The sequence below is a fragment of the Curcuma longa genome, chromosome 11, assembly GCF_044706935.1.
Source record: "Curcuma longa cultivar G26 ecotype Majalengka, Jawa Barat chromosome 11, ITB_CL_G26_1.1, whole genome shotgun sequence".
NCBI lineage: Eukaryota > Viridiplantae > Streptophyta > Magnoliopsida > Zingiberales > Zingiberaceae > Curcuma > Curcuma longa.
This window is the reverse complement of record NC_133871.1, coordinates 5,842,309-5,854,837: the sequence shown is the minus strand read 5'-3', so window position 1 is coordinate 5,854,837 and position 12,529 is coordinate 5,842,309. Positions and strand designations below refer to the sequence as shown.

Below are 12,529 nucleotides of genomic sequence, written 5' to 3'. Positions count from 1 at the left end.
AGTCAAACCATGTTGAATCTAAAATGAATCAAATGAAATAATTATTCAAACTTAGTTTGATTTTTTTATGAGCTTGAACTTAATTTAAATTTGACTTAAGTTTGATTCATTTAGTTATTTTTGAGCTCTCAATTCAAGTTTGTTTGATTATTTTAAATTTTTACATTTTAAATCTATTTGATTGAATATTGAAGTTAATAATATAAATTTATTAATTCATTTTAAAAATTTTTTAATAAAATAAAAATAGATATATTTTAAATTTATTTATTTAATTTAATAAATTATTTAAATATATTCATTTAGTTGAACAGATATATATATCCTAAACACGTGCTCTTCCATGTGAACAATGTATTTGTCCGTTCACTAATATATCTCCTTTGCTTTTCCGTCCAACTAAACACCCGCCGAGACTAGGATTTAACAACACGGGCGGGTTAGAACGGTGCCCTACGAACCAAACCGAGGAGTAGGTGGCGCCCGGCGATCGCCGTCGAGGATCGGCGCAGTGTGCGTCGGAAACTAGGGCAACCCACGGAGGCCTCTTCGATTTCGAGGAGAGAAACCTGAAACTAGGCAGATGCGGAGGAATCATGTCGGCAAGTTTCTCGGACTCTGCTTCTCCAAGCGAAGCAGCTCATCCCCCATTGCCTCCTCCCCTTGCCATGGCCGCTCCATTCCCCACTCCTACCGGGCTTCTCCTTTCCCTCGTTCGCCGCGTCCCGACGCCGACCCGCCGATCGCTTCCGCCTTCGCCCTTGGTGGCGTCCGTCGTTCCTCGCAGCCACCGAAGGCGGTACCTTTCTGTGCCTCGACTCTCGTTGGCCTCAAGGGCCTCGTCGTAGAAGGCGCCTGCGCGCTCAAGATCTCCTTCCAGAGGCGGTCGGGGTTTGATCCCAAGCGGCTCCTCTCCTTGCCGCAGCAGTCTCTCTGGTAACCTATGTTATTCTTCGTCTGAATAATGAAATTTTGATCGGGTAAATCTTTGTTCCAATTCGTCAATGACGCCGCTCCCCTTTGATAATCAAGTTTGTCACTGTCAAAATAAGAAAGCGAGCAGATCAAGTAAAATAATCCCTTTCCTAACAGCCACGCTGCTTGATTGATGCGAAATATCATTGTGCTTGTGCTGTCAATGCGTGCAAGATTTCTGAGTTTTCCTTTTGGTTTTTTCTTATGAAAAATAACAGGAAAAGATTTCTGCCTATTGGCCATGGGGACGAAGTTGTTTATGGCCTTCTTGGAGCTAATGCGGCTATTTTTCTGTTATGGAGGATTGTTGATCCTTCATTCATGAGGAAGCACTTTATGGTATCTACTTAGCTTATTCATGAGGATTGTTCTATTCTCACATTTGTTGTAGTTCTTTCATTCTTCCTGTGAATGAAATGGAAATTTGTTCTTCTCACTCTTACATTCATTGACCAGATTTCTCTAGATAACTTCAAAAGTGGGCGTTTGCACACTTTGATTACTAGTGCGTTCAGTCATTCTGATTTCGACCATCTTCTGACTAATATGATTGGTCTTTACTTCTTTGGCTCAAGTGTAAGTCCTTGATGCACAAATGCTTTATTCATGTTATGATTTTTCTGATATCTCAATGTTGTTGTTTAATTGTGTTAATAATGTTCCTTTAGCATTTATTTAATGATTAATTCAATCTGAAACTTATTTGGATGTTCTTTCTAATCATTTGTTGATGCTTGGTTTTTTTTTTCTTCATTCAAGTATCAAAATACTTAAAGCCTATGCTTGGCGAAGATTTTGATAGATGAGTACAATGTATATTTACACTTGGAATTCTTTAATTTCACAACTTACTCAAAATTCTTGATCAATTCAAAGAACTTTTATCAAATATTGCTTACAAGAATTTGCATCATTACTAGTTTGTCACTGAATGCCAGATCTTTTAGAGTGAAAGTTGGAATCATCAATTTAAGTGAACATAGAAAAAATTATGTTTTCATTGCTGAAAGTCTGAAATGGCTAGGGTTCATTGATCTGGAGATATTCATGAAATAGAAATACAGAAATATTACTTTGAGTATTAAGGGAAATGGATAGCCAGAATTTTTAATATTTGAACTATAAATCTATAAAAGAAGCAGTGTTACTAAAGATTGTGACTTTTGGAAAAGGTTGCCCACTTATATAAAGCAATTTATAAGTAAGGTTGCTTGAGAATACAGGGAAGATAGCATCTTTTGTGCAGATGAAATTTTAGGCTTTAGTTTATAAAGAATAGCCATTAGATTAAGCATAGGCTTTATGTTCGCTCATATTTTTTTTGATGGATTTTGAAAAAAAAATGTTGTGTATTTTGATTCAATTGTAAAAGTAAGTTTTTAGTTTTTATTACTGGCTAGCTTTTCATGTTTTAGGTCTTTTTGACTGGTCTATTGCAACTGTATTGTGATATCTATTAATCACTGATGCACTACTAATGGCTACTGAACAGATTGCCAGCCTATTTGGTCCTGAATTTTTGCTGAAGTTATACTTAGGAGGTGCATTAGGTGGATCAGTTTTTTACTTGGCGCACAAGGCATTCATGGTTCCATCTTCGAAGGTAACATGCATTGCTGCTATTATGACTCATATAGCCCAACATGATATTCTCAGATCCTTCCGTTGATTTTACTTGTCATTCCCATATGGTCTTCTTATTATCTCAACGAACCTTGTAAAAGTTTATTGATGATACATTCAGGGTTATCGAGGATGGGATGAATCAAGAATTCCAGCACTGGTATGTGTCAACTCTAGTCAAGACATACAAAATATGTTGCATATACATTTAGCTAAATGCTGGATCTATATCTTCAGTGTTTTTATGCACCTATGGGTGCCTACCATTTTCTGAACTAGTGTTGTAAAACCCTTCCATCATATCTAGAAGCTTCATCTTAACCAAAAAAAGGAAAAATTGTTGGATCTTTCATCATTAAATAGAAAGAAATGGGAGAAGTTGTCAATAAACTACAAAAATATTCAGTTATTCATGACATTTATTCCCTAGTCGTCCAGGTGCATCTATATAATGGAAATTACTATATCCATGTCTTTCCCGTCGCATAACTATACCATCACTTAGTATAAGTGTTACAAGCAAATTTTTATATTGTTAATTTCATTTTAACACAAGCAACTAATTTCTTGATTTTTTTCCTCTCAAATTTGTCTTGCTTTGTCATGCAGGGTGCAAGTGCTGCTGTAAATGCTATAATTCTTCTTAATGTGTTTCTCTTCCCCAAAAATATTTATTATGTAAATCTCATCATACCTGTTCCTGCAGCACTGTTGGTAAGTCCATACTATTTGCTTTCATGATACGAATGTTCATCGCAAAAAAAAAAACACCTAATGATGTTGTGATCACAGGGAGCATTCTTGATTGGAAGCGACCTATGGAGGATCAAGAAGGTATGTGAAAAGTGAGAATAATAGATTTGACTTAGCATGTAGAATTCGACCAATGAATTAAACCACCATATGAGTCACAGAGAGGCTGTGAAGGTCCTCTTTCACATTGATAAGGCATATAAGTAAATTGATCCGACTCAAAACATATAAAACAATAAAAAAAATATGATTCTCAAATAGAAGTGGCAGTTGTATCTAACAGTGAAGAAATTGAATAACCCTTAAATATATGCATTATGAATGGACTTGAACACAACATAGAATGTTCTTTATCATTAATTTCCTTATATTAATCTGGGAAGACGCATTAATTCCCTTTTCCATTCATATATAACTGCGAATCTCTTCTCTTTGAATTGCACAACTTCAATATATACATACAAGTATAATCTTCAACCAACTAAGCTCAACTAAGAGACAACTGCCTATTGTCCTCTGAAATAACCACAGGGATGAAGCAGGGACCTTGACCTCATTTTTTTAGGCCATATACCATGCATTATTTCCTTTGTCAATTCGCTGGGAGAGGAACACATTTCAGGTTCTGCTCATTGCAGGGACCTTGACCTCATTTTTTTTAGGCCATTTACCATGCATTATTTCCTTTGTCAATTCGCAGGGAGAGGAACACATTTCAGGTTCTGCTCATTTGGGGGGTGCCGTGGTGGCTGCGTTGGTATTTGCTAGAATTAAGCGCTGGATTTGATCAAGAGAATGCCCCTCAAAATCAAGAACACATCTGATGTTGCTTTTTATTTGGTTCATGAATTAGAATATAAATTCTTATGCTTAGTTTGTAAAGATGTTATAAGTTATTAGATAAAAAAATAATTCCAAAAGATTAAAAATGTCGTGTACATTGATCTAATCTGTCTTACTCATTGGGCCATTGGACCCATTAAATTTGTGCGGTTTGTCTAATTTAAAAAATGTATGATTTGTCTATTTCACTTTGTATATTCAAAATATACATTCTTTGATGAACTGAGTAATCAGGTATTTAATTTGTTCAAGTGATCGGTTCTCGGTTCGGCCCTATAGAAATTTTTCATTACTATCTAAATAAATTCGGAAAGCGTAGTTACATCTTGATAGATGATTCAACATCACAAATAGTTTGAGCATTACATAGGAATCAAACTCTCATTGAATGAAAATCTGTCTTATCTCTTACTTCGGATGATATTTTCTTCTCTTAGATAATTGCTTTCGAATCCTATATTTTAATCAAATTACTCATATTCGATTTCAATAGTCGATTATATATATATATATACATATATTTCGCATCAAACCTTTCGGGGAATGAAAAAATGATGTGTAATTTTCAATTTCCAATGTTTTAAATGATGTGTCATTTTAAATGGCATTTTTAATATTCATTTTCCAATGTTTATTTCTAAATTCCTTATTAATACTAACATATTTTTAGATGATAATAATAATAATAATAATCAGTATTTTACGTGTTTATTCATAGGCTATTAATGTCGTATTATATGTGAAAATTCAGAAATACAATAAGTTATTGGATAACTTTTGTTAAATATGTGAAAGATTATTAATTTTAGAAGATTCATTAAAATAAATAAAGTTTATTTGATAATTTATAATAATTATATAATAACAAACGGGTCGGGTTGATTTCGCTACTTAAGTCGCGACTCAGAGGCACCGACGTGGCGAGCGACCAGAATTGCACGGCGTCGTATCACCCGATAGCTACGGTCGCGACGTTGGAAGCGGATTTGGTTTCTTGGCGAAGGGGAAAGCCGAGGAAGAAGGAGCCATCGAAAGATTTCCATGGACGATTGGCTCCGAAGGGTTTATCGAGGGGATCCCGGCGTTCCCCACACCAATCCCGACAGCTACGTGCACGCCTGGATGGGTTCCTTCGCCATCGCCGCTGTCTCTTGTTGCACCTCCGCCTCTTCCGGCCTCCGCAAACACATGAAGTCAGCCGTCCTCGCCTTTCCTTTCTCTATCTTTCATATATTTATTTTCGTTTCACGTTGATTTGTTGTTGCCGTTCGCTGGTCTGATTCCGCTTGTCCATGTTTATTGTGGCGTTAACTGGTACCTCCGGCGTATGGTAATTAGGAAACCTAAAACGGAATCCTTTTTGCCTTTTGTAACATCATCATACCCCCTAAGTGACCTTCTTCGGTCACATTATTGTTAGTTTTTGTATCTTTTCTTGGCAGTAATGTTCGTGTTGCCCTGTCAAGGTAGAACCAATTTGCAAATAATTTCTTGTTGGATATGCACTAGCTTCTGTTGAGTGACAAGATTATGGGAAATATGGATTTTAATGAAGTAGAACATTTAATTTTATACAAAGATCACAAGAAGAAACATGATAACTCAGTGAGTTTGCCTAAGAATTTGTTATTTGATATCCATGTGCTACAATAAATGAATATCCATATCGTTTATCTAAGACCTGTTTGTTAACCTACCTTCTTCAGCAGTTGGAATGGAAGTTAGCTCCAGGATTCAAATCTATGATACAGGATTATATATGTATTTATGTTGTCTAGATCATAATTTGCATGGCATTGGTATTATGACTGGTTAGTCCCAGATGAAGTAGGAATTTGTAGTAAACTGGTGAGAATTCATTGGCCGTTGCTAAGATTTGTGTTTTATTTTTATTTTTTCTTAGTTTTTCATCCCTTGTAACGAAGAACATATCTTATGATCCATATAGTAGCATTTTGTGGGAAATCATCTGTGTTCAAAGTGATTTAGACTTTTATCTCCTCAATTGGGAGGGACAAAAAATTTCACTTTGTGACAAATGACACCCTGATGCAATATGCTATATCCTTGTTATAACATGGGATTCATTGTTAAATCTATTATGAACTTTTCAACTTGTTACAAATCTATTATATATTTTCACAAATAATTAATCTATCATGCGCTCTATAATTTTTAATGAATCTATCATGTGCTTACGAAATAACTTCAGTTACTACATAAAAACAAGACATGTCATCAGCAATCTCATATCCCAATTAGTTATATCATAACTTAGCTCATTCTTAACAGAGCTTTCTGTGCACGATAGATTTGTTACTTTTTATATAGTACATGATAAATTTGTTGTTTCTGAAAATACTTGATTGATTTCTAAAACTTACAAGTTTTGGAATTACGCGATAGATTTAGATTTAGTAATTATCCTAATATTCCATGCTTCCAACTGAACCTTGTTCTGTGTTTTTCCGTCGCAGCTTGGATGACAAGGCCATGCTAATGGATCAAAACTTTTGGAGGAAGGTCATGGAGAAGAAGAAACAAGACCATAATTCATCAGTAATTCTCTTGGATTTTGACTTGCAAATTGTTCATCATTCTGATTGCATCTAGTTTATCTATTCTTGTTCTTTCTCCATCTTAGTGCAATAGCAAGGACCTTGGAGCAAGCCGCGGCCGCGGCCGCTGATCTCAGTTACTCCTCCTAAAATTATCAGTAAATGTGGCCAAGCGTAACTAAAGCAAGGTCAGCAATGCAACCGAGTGGATGTTCTTGACAAAGCTGGAAAGTTGTTAGCATTTAGAATGACTATTGCTTTTTCACTTGGCAACAAAATTTTCTATTTATTTAGCGTATAAGGTATTGTTTTGTTTCTCAATGACTTGGAGTCCCTCGCCCTTTTATAAACTCTCGAAGTCAGTGGTGATCAATAGCCTCCTACTATATGTCGATTAACCATTATGAGCCTTATTGTTTTGTGTTGTTCTAACTCTTTTCCACACAATGACTTCTTCAAGATTGGGATCAAATTTGAGATGCAAAATGACACACAATTAGTGTTTGGAGCAGTGAAATAGATATTCTCTCATTGGTTTAATTTCATCGAGCATGCTGATTGAACCAGTCAACTGAATTGAGAGTTGGGCGACTCAAACAAATAAAAGTTTATCGATGGAACTTTGCCCTGGCATACTCATCGACCTTTGATTGAGTCAGCGAAGGCCTGAGAGAATCTCTTGCGATTTGGAAATGCCGGTTACAGACAGATTCAGTAGATTTATCTTCTCTGAGTGCCGCGATGCCTGCCTCTCTACATAGTCCTTCAAGATCTGCACCAGTGAAAAGATCAGTGCATTCTGCAATCTTTTGGAGATCGACATCTTCCCCTAGCTTCATCTGTTTTGTGTGGATACGTAATATTTCATGCCGGCCTTCGGCATCAGGTGGCGGTACATACAGCACCTAGAGCACAAACAAAATCATTACATCGGAAATAAGAGATGCCGCGACTATAAAACCATGATGAAGAACAAGGAAAAACGATGCAGAATCTGTAGTTCAAGGAAACAAGATGTGTGGGTTATGTGGGGATACCGAATCAAAACGACCAGGACGCAAAAGAGCAGCATCTATCGCATCGGGTCGATTTGTAGCAGCTAAGACAACAATTCCCTGTAAGTGGCAGGACATGAACCGAACAAATTAGTTATAGTTTGAGCACCATTAACCGAAGATAGTATGGCTGTTAGGGACTTACCGTAGCTTCCTCTAAACCATCCATTTCTGTCAATAAGGTAGTCAGTAGTCTTTCTCCAACATTGACATTACTACCTGAGTTTTCACCATGGCCGCTACCGAAACATCAACCAAACTTGAACATAAATGGTGGGCTAAAGAGTGTCGTTACCAGAAAAAAGTAAAGTGTACTCAATCGCGAAAAAAAAACCAGCAACAGCCAATACTTGTGCTGTCTAGTGTGCCTTTTGGTTGTCATTGTTTTTCTTTCGAACGAACAGAAACTAGTGTTATATTTCTAAAAGCAGCGCAACCATGTGGATATATTTCAAGAATCCTTGTGAGTCCCGCATTCACCGACTTCAGATTACGACTTGCAGTTGAACCTTCAGATTACGACTAAACCTAGATTATGCGCATATATGAGAGAAAGGATGTGGAGATGGGGTGGGAAAGCACCTTTAACTGCAAACTATTCACCTGCATTACCTAGTTTGTTTTCCTACTTTATTCTTTGAAGCATCTTCTTGGGGGGAAATTTCAGAATTCTTTTCAAAGGAATGTGAGCTCATCAAGTCATTGTATCCTAAATGGTTGCTGCGATAATCGAAATGTATGTTTACCGTTTTGGAGCAATGGAATCGACCTCATCGAAGAAAATGATGCTAGGTGCAGCAAGACGTGCCTTCTGAAATATTCTCCGCAGCAATGCTTCCCCTTCTCCAACATACTTGGAATACAGCTCCGCACCGCTGCACAATAACTAAAATTTATCCAAAGATATAAATGTAAAAGATCAATCAAAAGAGACCTATCCATTCCATATACAGAAATAAGATAGCTAAATGAAATAGAGTGGACATATGAACTATGTTCCCATAGACTTCATTGCAATGCAACTACAAGCACTGGTCTTCCAAAGAAGTATCAACAAAAAATCTAGGTTTAACTATATGGACAGTAATCCAATTGAGAAAAGAGGCTTTAATCCCGACGAATATAGGAAGACTCCAGGGGGAAAAGAATTCGGCAAGTAAAACATTCTATAGATGCAGTGTTGATTACTGTTTTGATTGCTTTGCAATAACAGATTTATGGCACCGAAATTGAAGTGTATCAGTCAAAAAATGGATTCATTGAGATGTAAAGGTAACCTCAAGGAAAAGAATGAAGCTTGGGAAGCAGTGGCTGCAGCCTTGGCAAGGGTGGTCTTTGAGCACCCTGGTGGCCCATGTAACAGAACTCCTCGAACTGGTGATATTCCTAATCTTGCAAATGCATCAGCATGCTTAATCGGCCATTCCACTGCCTGTTTATGTTTTTTCTGTTTCAAACAAGACCGTTCGGCAACCTAGTTAGATAATGATGCTCGGTAAATATTTGATAGATTGAAAAACAATGGATTTAACCTTCAAATCTTTTAATCCTCCAATATCATCCCATGACACTTTTGTGACCTCCTTAGTGACACCTTTTGTTACACTTGGACAAACCTCAGATCTAGCAGACTCCCAATCTTCCATCTTTATGATAATTGTGGCTCCATCTCCACCAGGAATTGTTCCTGACAATCTGCGATAAGCAAACCTAGAAGCCTCTCGGACAAGGGCCTCTAAATCAGCGCCAACATAGCCATTACAGGAGGCAGCAATTGCTTGCAGATCAACATTGTCATCCAGTTGAAAATTCTTGGAGTAGAGCTGAATAAAATTATATCAAAATAACTTGTAAAGATAAGGCTAACACATCTGTCAATTTACAAAACAATGTCGGGACACTGGCAAGAAAACCTTAAGTCTAGCAAGATATCAAAGAAGAGTTTTGTCAGGAAATATACAATCAAACCATACCTCAAGAATCTGAAGACGTTCTTCCATTGTCGGAAGTGTAACTTCAATCTCTGAGTCAAAGCGCCCAGGCCTGCGCAATGCTGGATCGATTCCATCCACTCTATTGAGGCATGATTAAGCAAGCAACAATCTCTTAGTTTCAAAAAACAAGACAATTAGCACAGATGCAAAAGTACACAAAATAGTTGTATTTAATACTCGCTGCTCGACACTAACCTGTTAGTGGATGCTACAACAACTATGTGGGGGAGAGATTTGGATCGAGACTTATTTCCATCCATCAAAGTAAGAAGCTGACCTACTATTCGAGTTTCTTGTTCTCTCCTGCCCAAACTAAGATCAATCCACAGCCAGAAAAAAAAACTTTAGACACGAGATACCTCGAACTGCGATGGGGACATATGGCATCAATTTCATCAATGAAAATGACAGATGGCTTCCCTGATGAAGCATATGAATAAGCCTTAGCAAATGCTTCTCTTAAGAACTTTTCACTTTCTCCTGCATATGATTTATGAACAGAATATGGACTGCAGAGAATACACACATGAGAACAAAAAGAACATACATACATATAAGGCGAGAGAGTAAATGATAAGCCTTGTTTCTTTATACTCTTCTACATTACCTGATCATAGTCAAATGTCCATCACATTCGTGAACAATAGCTTTCACCAGACTAGTCTGAGACATGGAAAATATCAAATAGGTAAAGTGAAACTACATCCCAATAGCTTTGACATATGAAGATCATAGACAAGTGTCCAATTGCACTACTGAGCTACAAACACTAAATCAACTCCAGCATATTGCACTATGCCCAGTTTGAAATAAACATAAAAAAGTAATTTTTTTACCATGCTATCAGTAGTTTCATGATGAATCAACCTACACTAACACCACCACAAACTTTTTTCACCATAGTAATTGCATTCTATTAGGCCATCATGATAGAGAAAATCCATAACTCCCAAAATCTATCATTTGTTTTTTGTTTAACCGAAAGAGAAACAATGTTAAAAATGCCACAAGCAGTAATTATATAGGTAAAAGAACTACTTTGAGTAGAAGAGGTGATTGGTTACCTTTCCGGTGCCTGGTGGACCATAAAGAAGCAACCCTCTCGGCCACTGCAAGATGTTGCAGAATAAGCTAAGAAAGGAAGAAGATACAGTTCACTGAAAATGAAACTAGTGATCTCCCAACGGTCAAATTGCAATGTATTTGATGAAGACTGGTTACATGATTTAAAACCCTAAATATGAATAGTTTTATTTAAATAATTAATTTCATCTAAATATATTCATAAGACTAGGTATGACTTGGACTAGGCCATATTTTATTTTATATAATGCTCATCCTCAAGCTAAAGCATAGATACTATGTCTATCCTGTTACAATTAGAATAAATATCCTAAAGAAACCATGATCGTTGAAAGTTCCATCAACATCGACACTAGGTGAGTGCCATCGAAAGCATTTCAAATGACTTGATGTCAGCCGTTCTCCGCCTCAATAAGTGATAAAAGGGCAGTAGCGAGAGGCACTTTAGATGACAATATCGATCAATTTCTCCACTTGAGTAAAAAATAGGTGATTGATTAAAGTGATTGAGTTGAGAGAGACATAATCTTTGTCATCATTGATACTATGCATGTAGTGCAATAGTGTAAAGGAAGTAACACATCATGGGCAGTGGCGTTCATGAAGCATGCATTAGTCACACTAATGTTCTGCTGTACTTCACGCAATTCCTACACTTGGTTTATTACAAAGAAAGAAAAATAAAGGTGAGTGGGTGGAGGAAGGTCACTAAATCGGTCTCCCCCTATCGTTCACTTGATCCTTTTTTTTTCTCCACTCATTCTTGATGTGTGTCTCAAAGACATATTTTTTCATATGCATCCTGATCACACACGCTGACACTTCTATGTTTTGTTGCACTTCATGCATGACAACAACGATGACAAAAAATGTATATCTTTCTCAATCTCTTATCATGCTTCAGTTGCTCTAATGCTAGAGGTTTCATCACCTACTTTCCTCTCAAGCGAAAAAATAGATCAATAACAGATCATCTAGTGTCTCTCGTTGTTGCCCTGTCATCACTTAGCCAGAAAAATAACCGATATTGAGTCGTTTACAGTGTTTTCATTGCCGTCTACCTTCGGTTCACATCGATGAAAATTTTCAAACATTATACTTCTGCACAGATTGCTTTTCTAGTCTATGTAACAAGCTAGACATAGGGGCAATGGTAGAATCTATATATAATACAAAATTTCTTCTTACAAGGCACAACAAAAGATGAGAGAAAGAAGCTACCTTGAGCCCAAGTTCGCGCGCTTCCTCGGCATAGATAAAAGGATACACTATAAGCTCTCGAAGGGCTTGAATGGCCCTGCTATTACCAGCAATTTCATCCTCAGCTCTCCAAACTCCCTCCTTTCTGCTGCCGTTTCCCTCCATCAAAGAAGGGGAGGTAGTTCGCTAGCGAAAGAGGGAAAGCGAGGAAATCAAGCTACGGGACGGAATCAGCCAAGGGAGATAAGGGGGAGGGGAGGGGAGGGGAGGAGGAGGAGGAGAGCGGCGCGAGGGTGAAAAGGCGGCTGAGGGCGGCGGCTCCGTCGGCTTGCTCCCTTCCGCTTCGTTATCGTAACAGCGAGCGGTTACGATTTTGTTATAAAGCAAATCGATAGGCTCGTTGGATCCGCTTCGTTATCGCAACGGATTTCTAATAAACGGGTAT

General features: G+C 37.4%; 3 protein-coding genes across 3 annotated transcripts; 2 read left to right on the top strand and 1 right to left on the bottom strand.

The window, feature by feature from the left end:
* The first annotated feature begins 428 nt into the window (after window positions 1-428).
* Window positions 429-4,338, top strand: LOC141841521 (RHOMBOID-like protein 12, mitochondrial). The gene is made up of 8 exons (XM_074729694.1): window positions 429-936; window positions 1,194-1,314; window positions 1,432-1,551; window positions 2,468-2,578; window positions 2,720-2,758; window positions 3,208-3,312; window positions 3,391-3,432; window positions 4,052-4,338. Exons 1-8 carry the CDS (start codon window positions 584-586, stop codon window positions 4,136-4,138), a joined length of 978 nt encoding a protein of 325 aa, XP_074585795.1. The 5' UTR covers window positions 429-583; the 3' UTR covers window positions 4,139-4,338.
* Window positions 4,339-5,126: 788 nt separating this feature from the next.
* LOC141838185 (uncharacterized) lies at window positions 5,127-7,224 on the top strand. The gene is made up of 3 exons (XM_074725595.1): window positions 5,127-5,387; window positions 6,672-6,753; window positions 6,839-7,224. The coding sequence occupies exons 1-3, from the start codon at window positions 5,236-5,238 to the stop codon at window positions 6,881-6,883; spliced, it is 279 nt and encodes a 92-aa protein (XP_074581696.1). The 5' UTR covers window positions 5,127-5,235; the 3' UTR covers window positions 6,884-7,224.
* Window positions 7,225-7,255: 31 nt separating this feature from the next.
* LOC141838182 (cell division control protein 48 homolog B-like) lies at window positions 7,256-12,324 on the bottom strand. Its single transcript, XM_074725591.1, has 12 exons — window positions 12,106-12,324; window positions 10,866-10,910; window positions 10,409-10,464; window positions 10,161-10,310; window positions 9,997-10,104; window positions 9,781-9,880; window positions 9,340-9,630; window positions 9,085-9,254; window positions 8,554-8,682; window positions 7,953-8,046; window positions 7,790-7,867; window positions 7,256-7,657 (listed from the first exon to the last, which is right to left on the bottom strand). Exons 1-12 carry the CDS (start codon window positions 12,247-12,249, stop codon window positions 7,361-7,363), a joined length of 1,662 nt encoding a protein of 553 aa, XP_074581692.1. The 5' UTR covers window positions 12,250-12,324; the 3' UTR covers window positions 7,256-7,360.
* Between the last annotated feature and the right edge of the window lie 205 nt (window positions 12,325-12,529).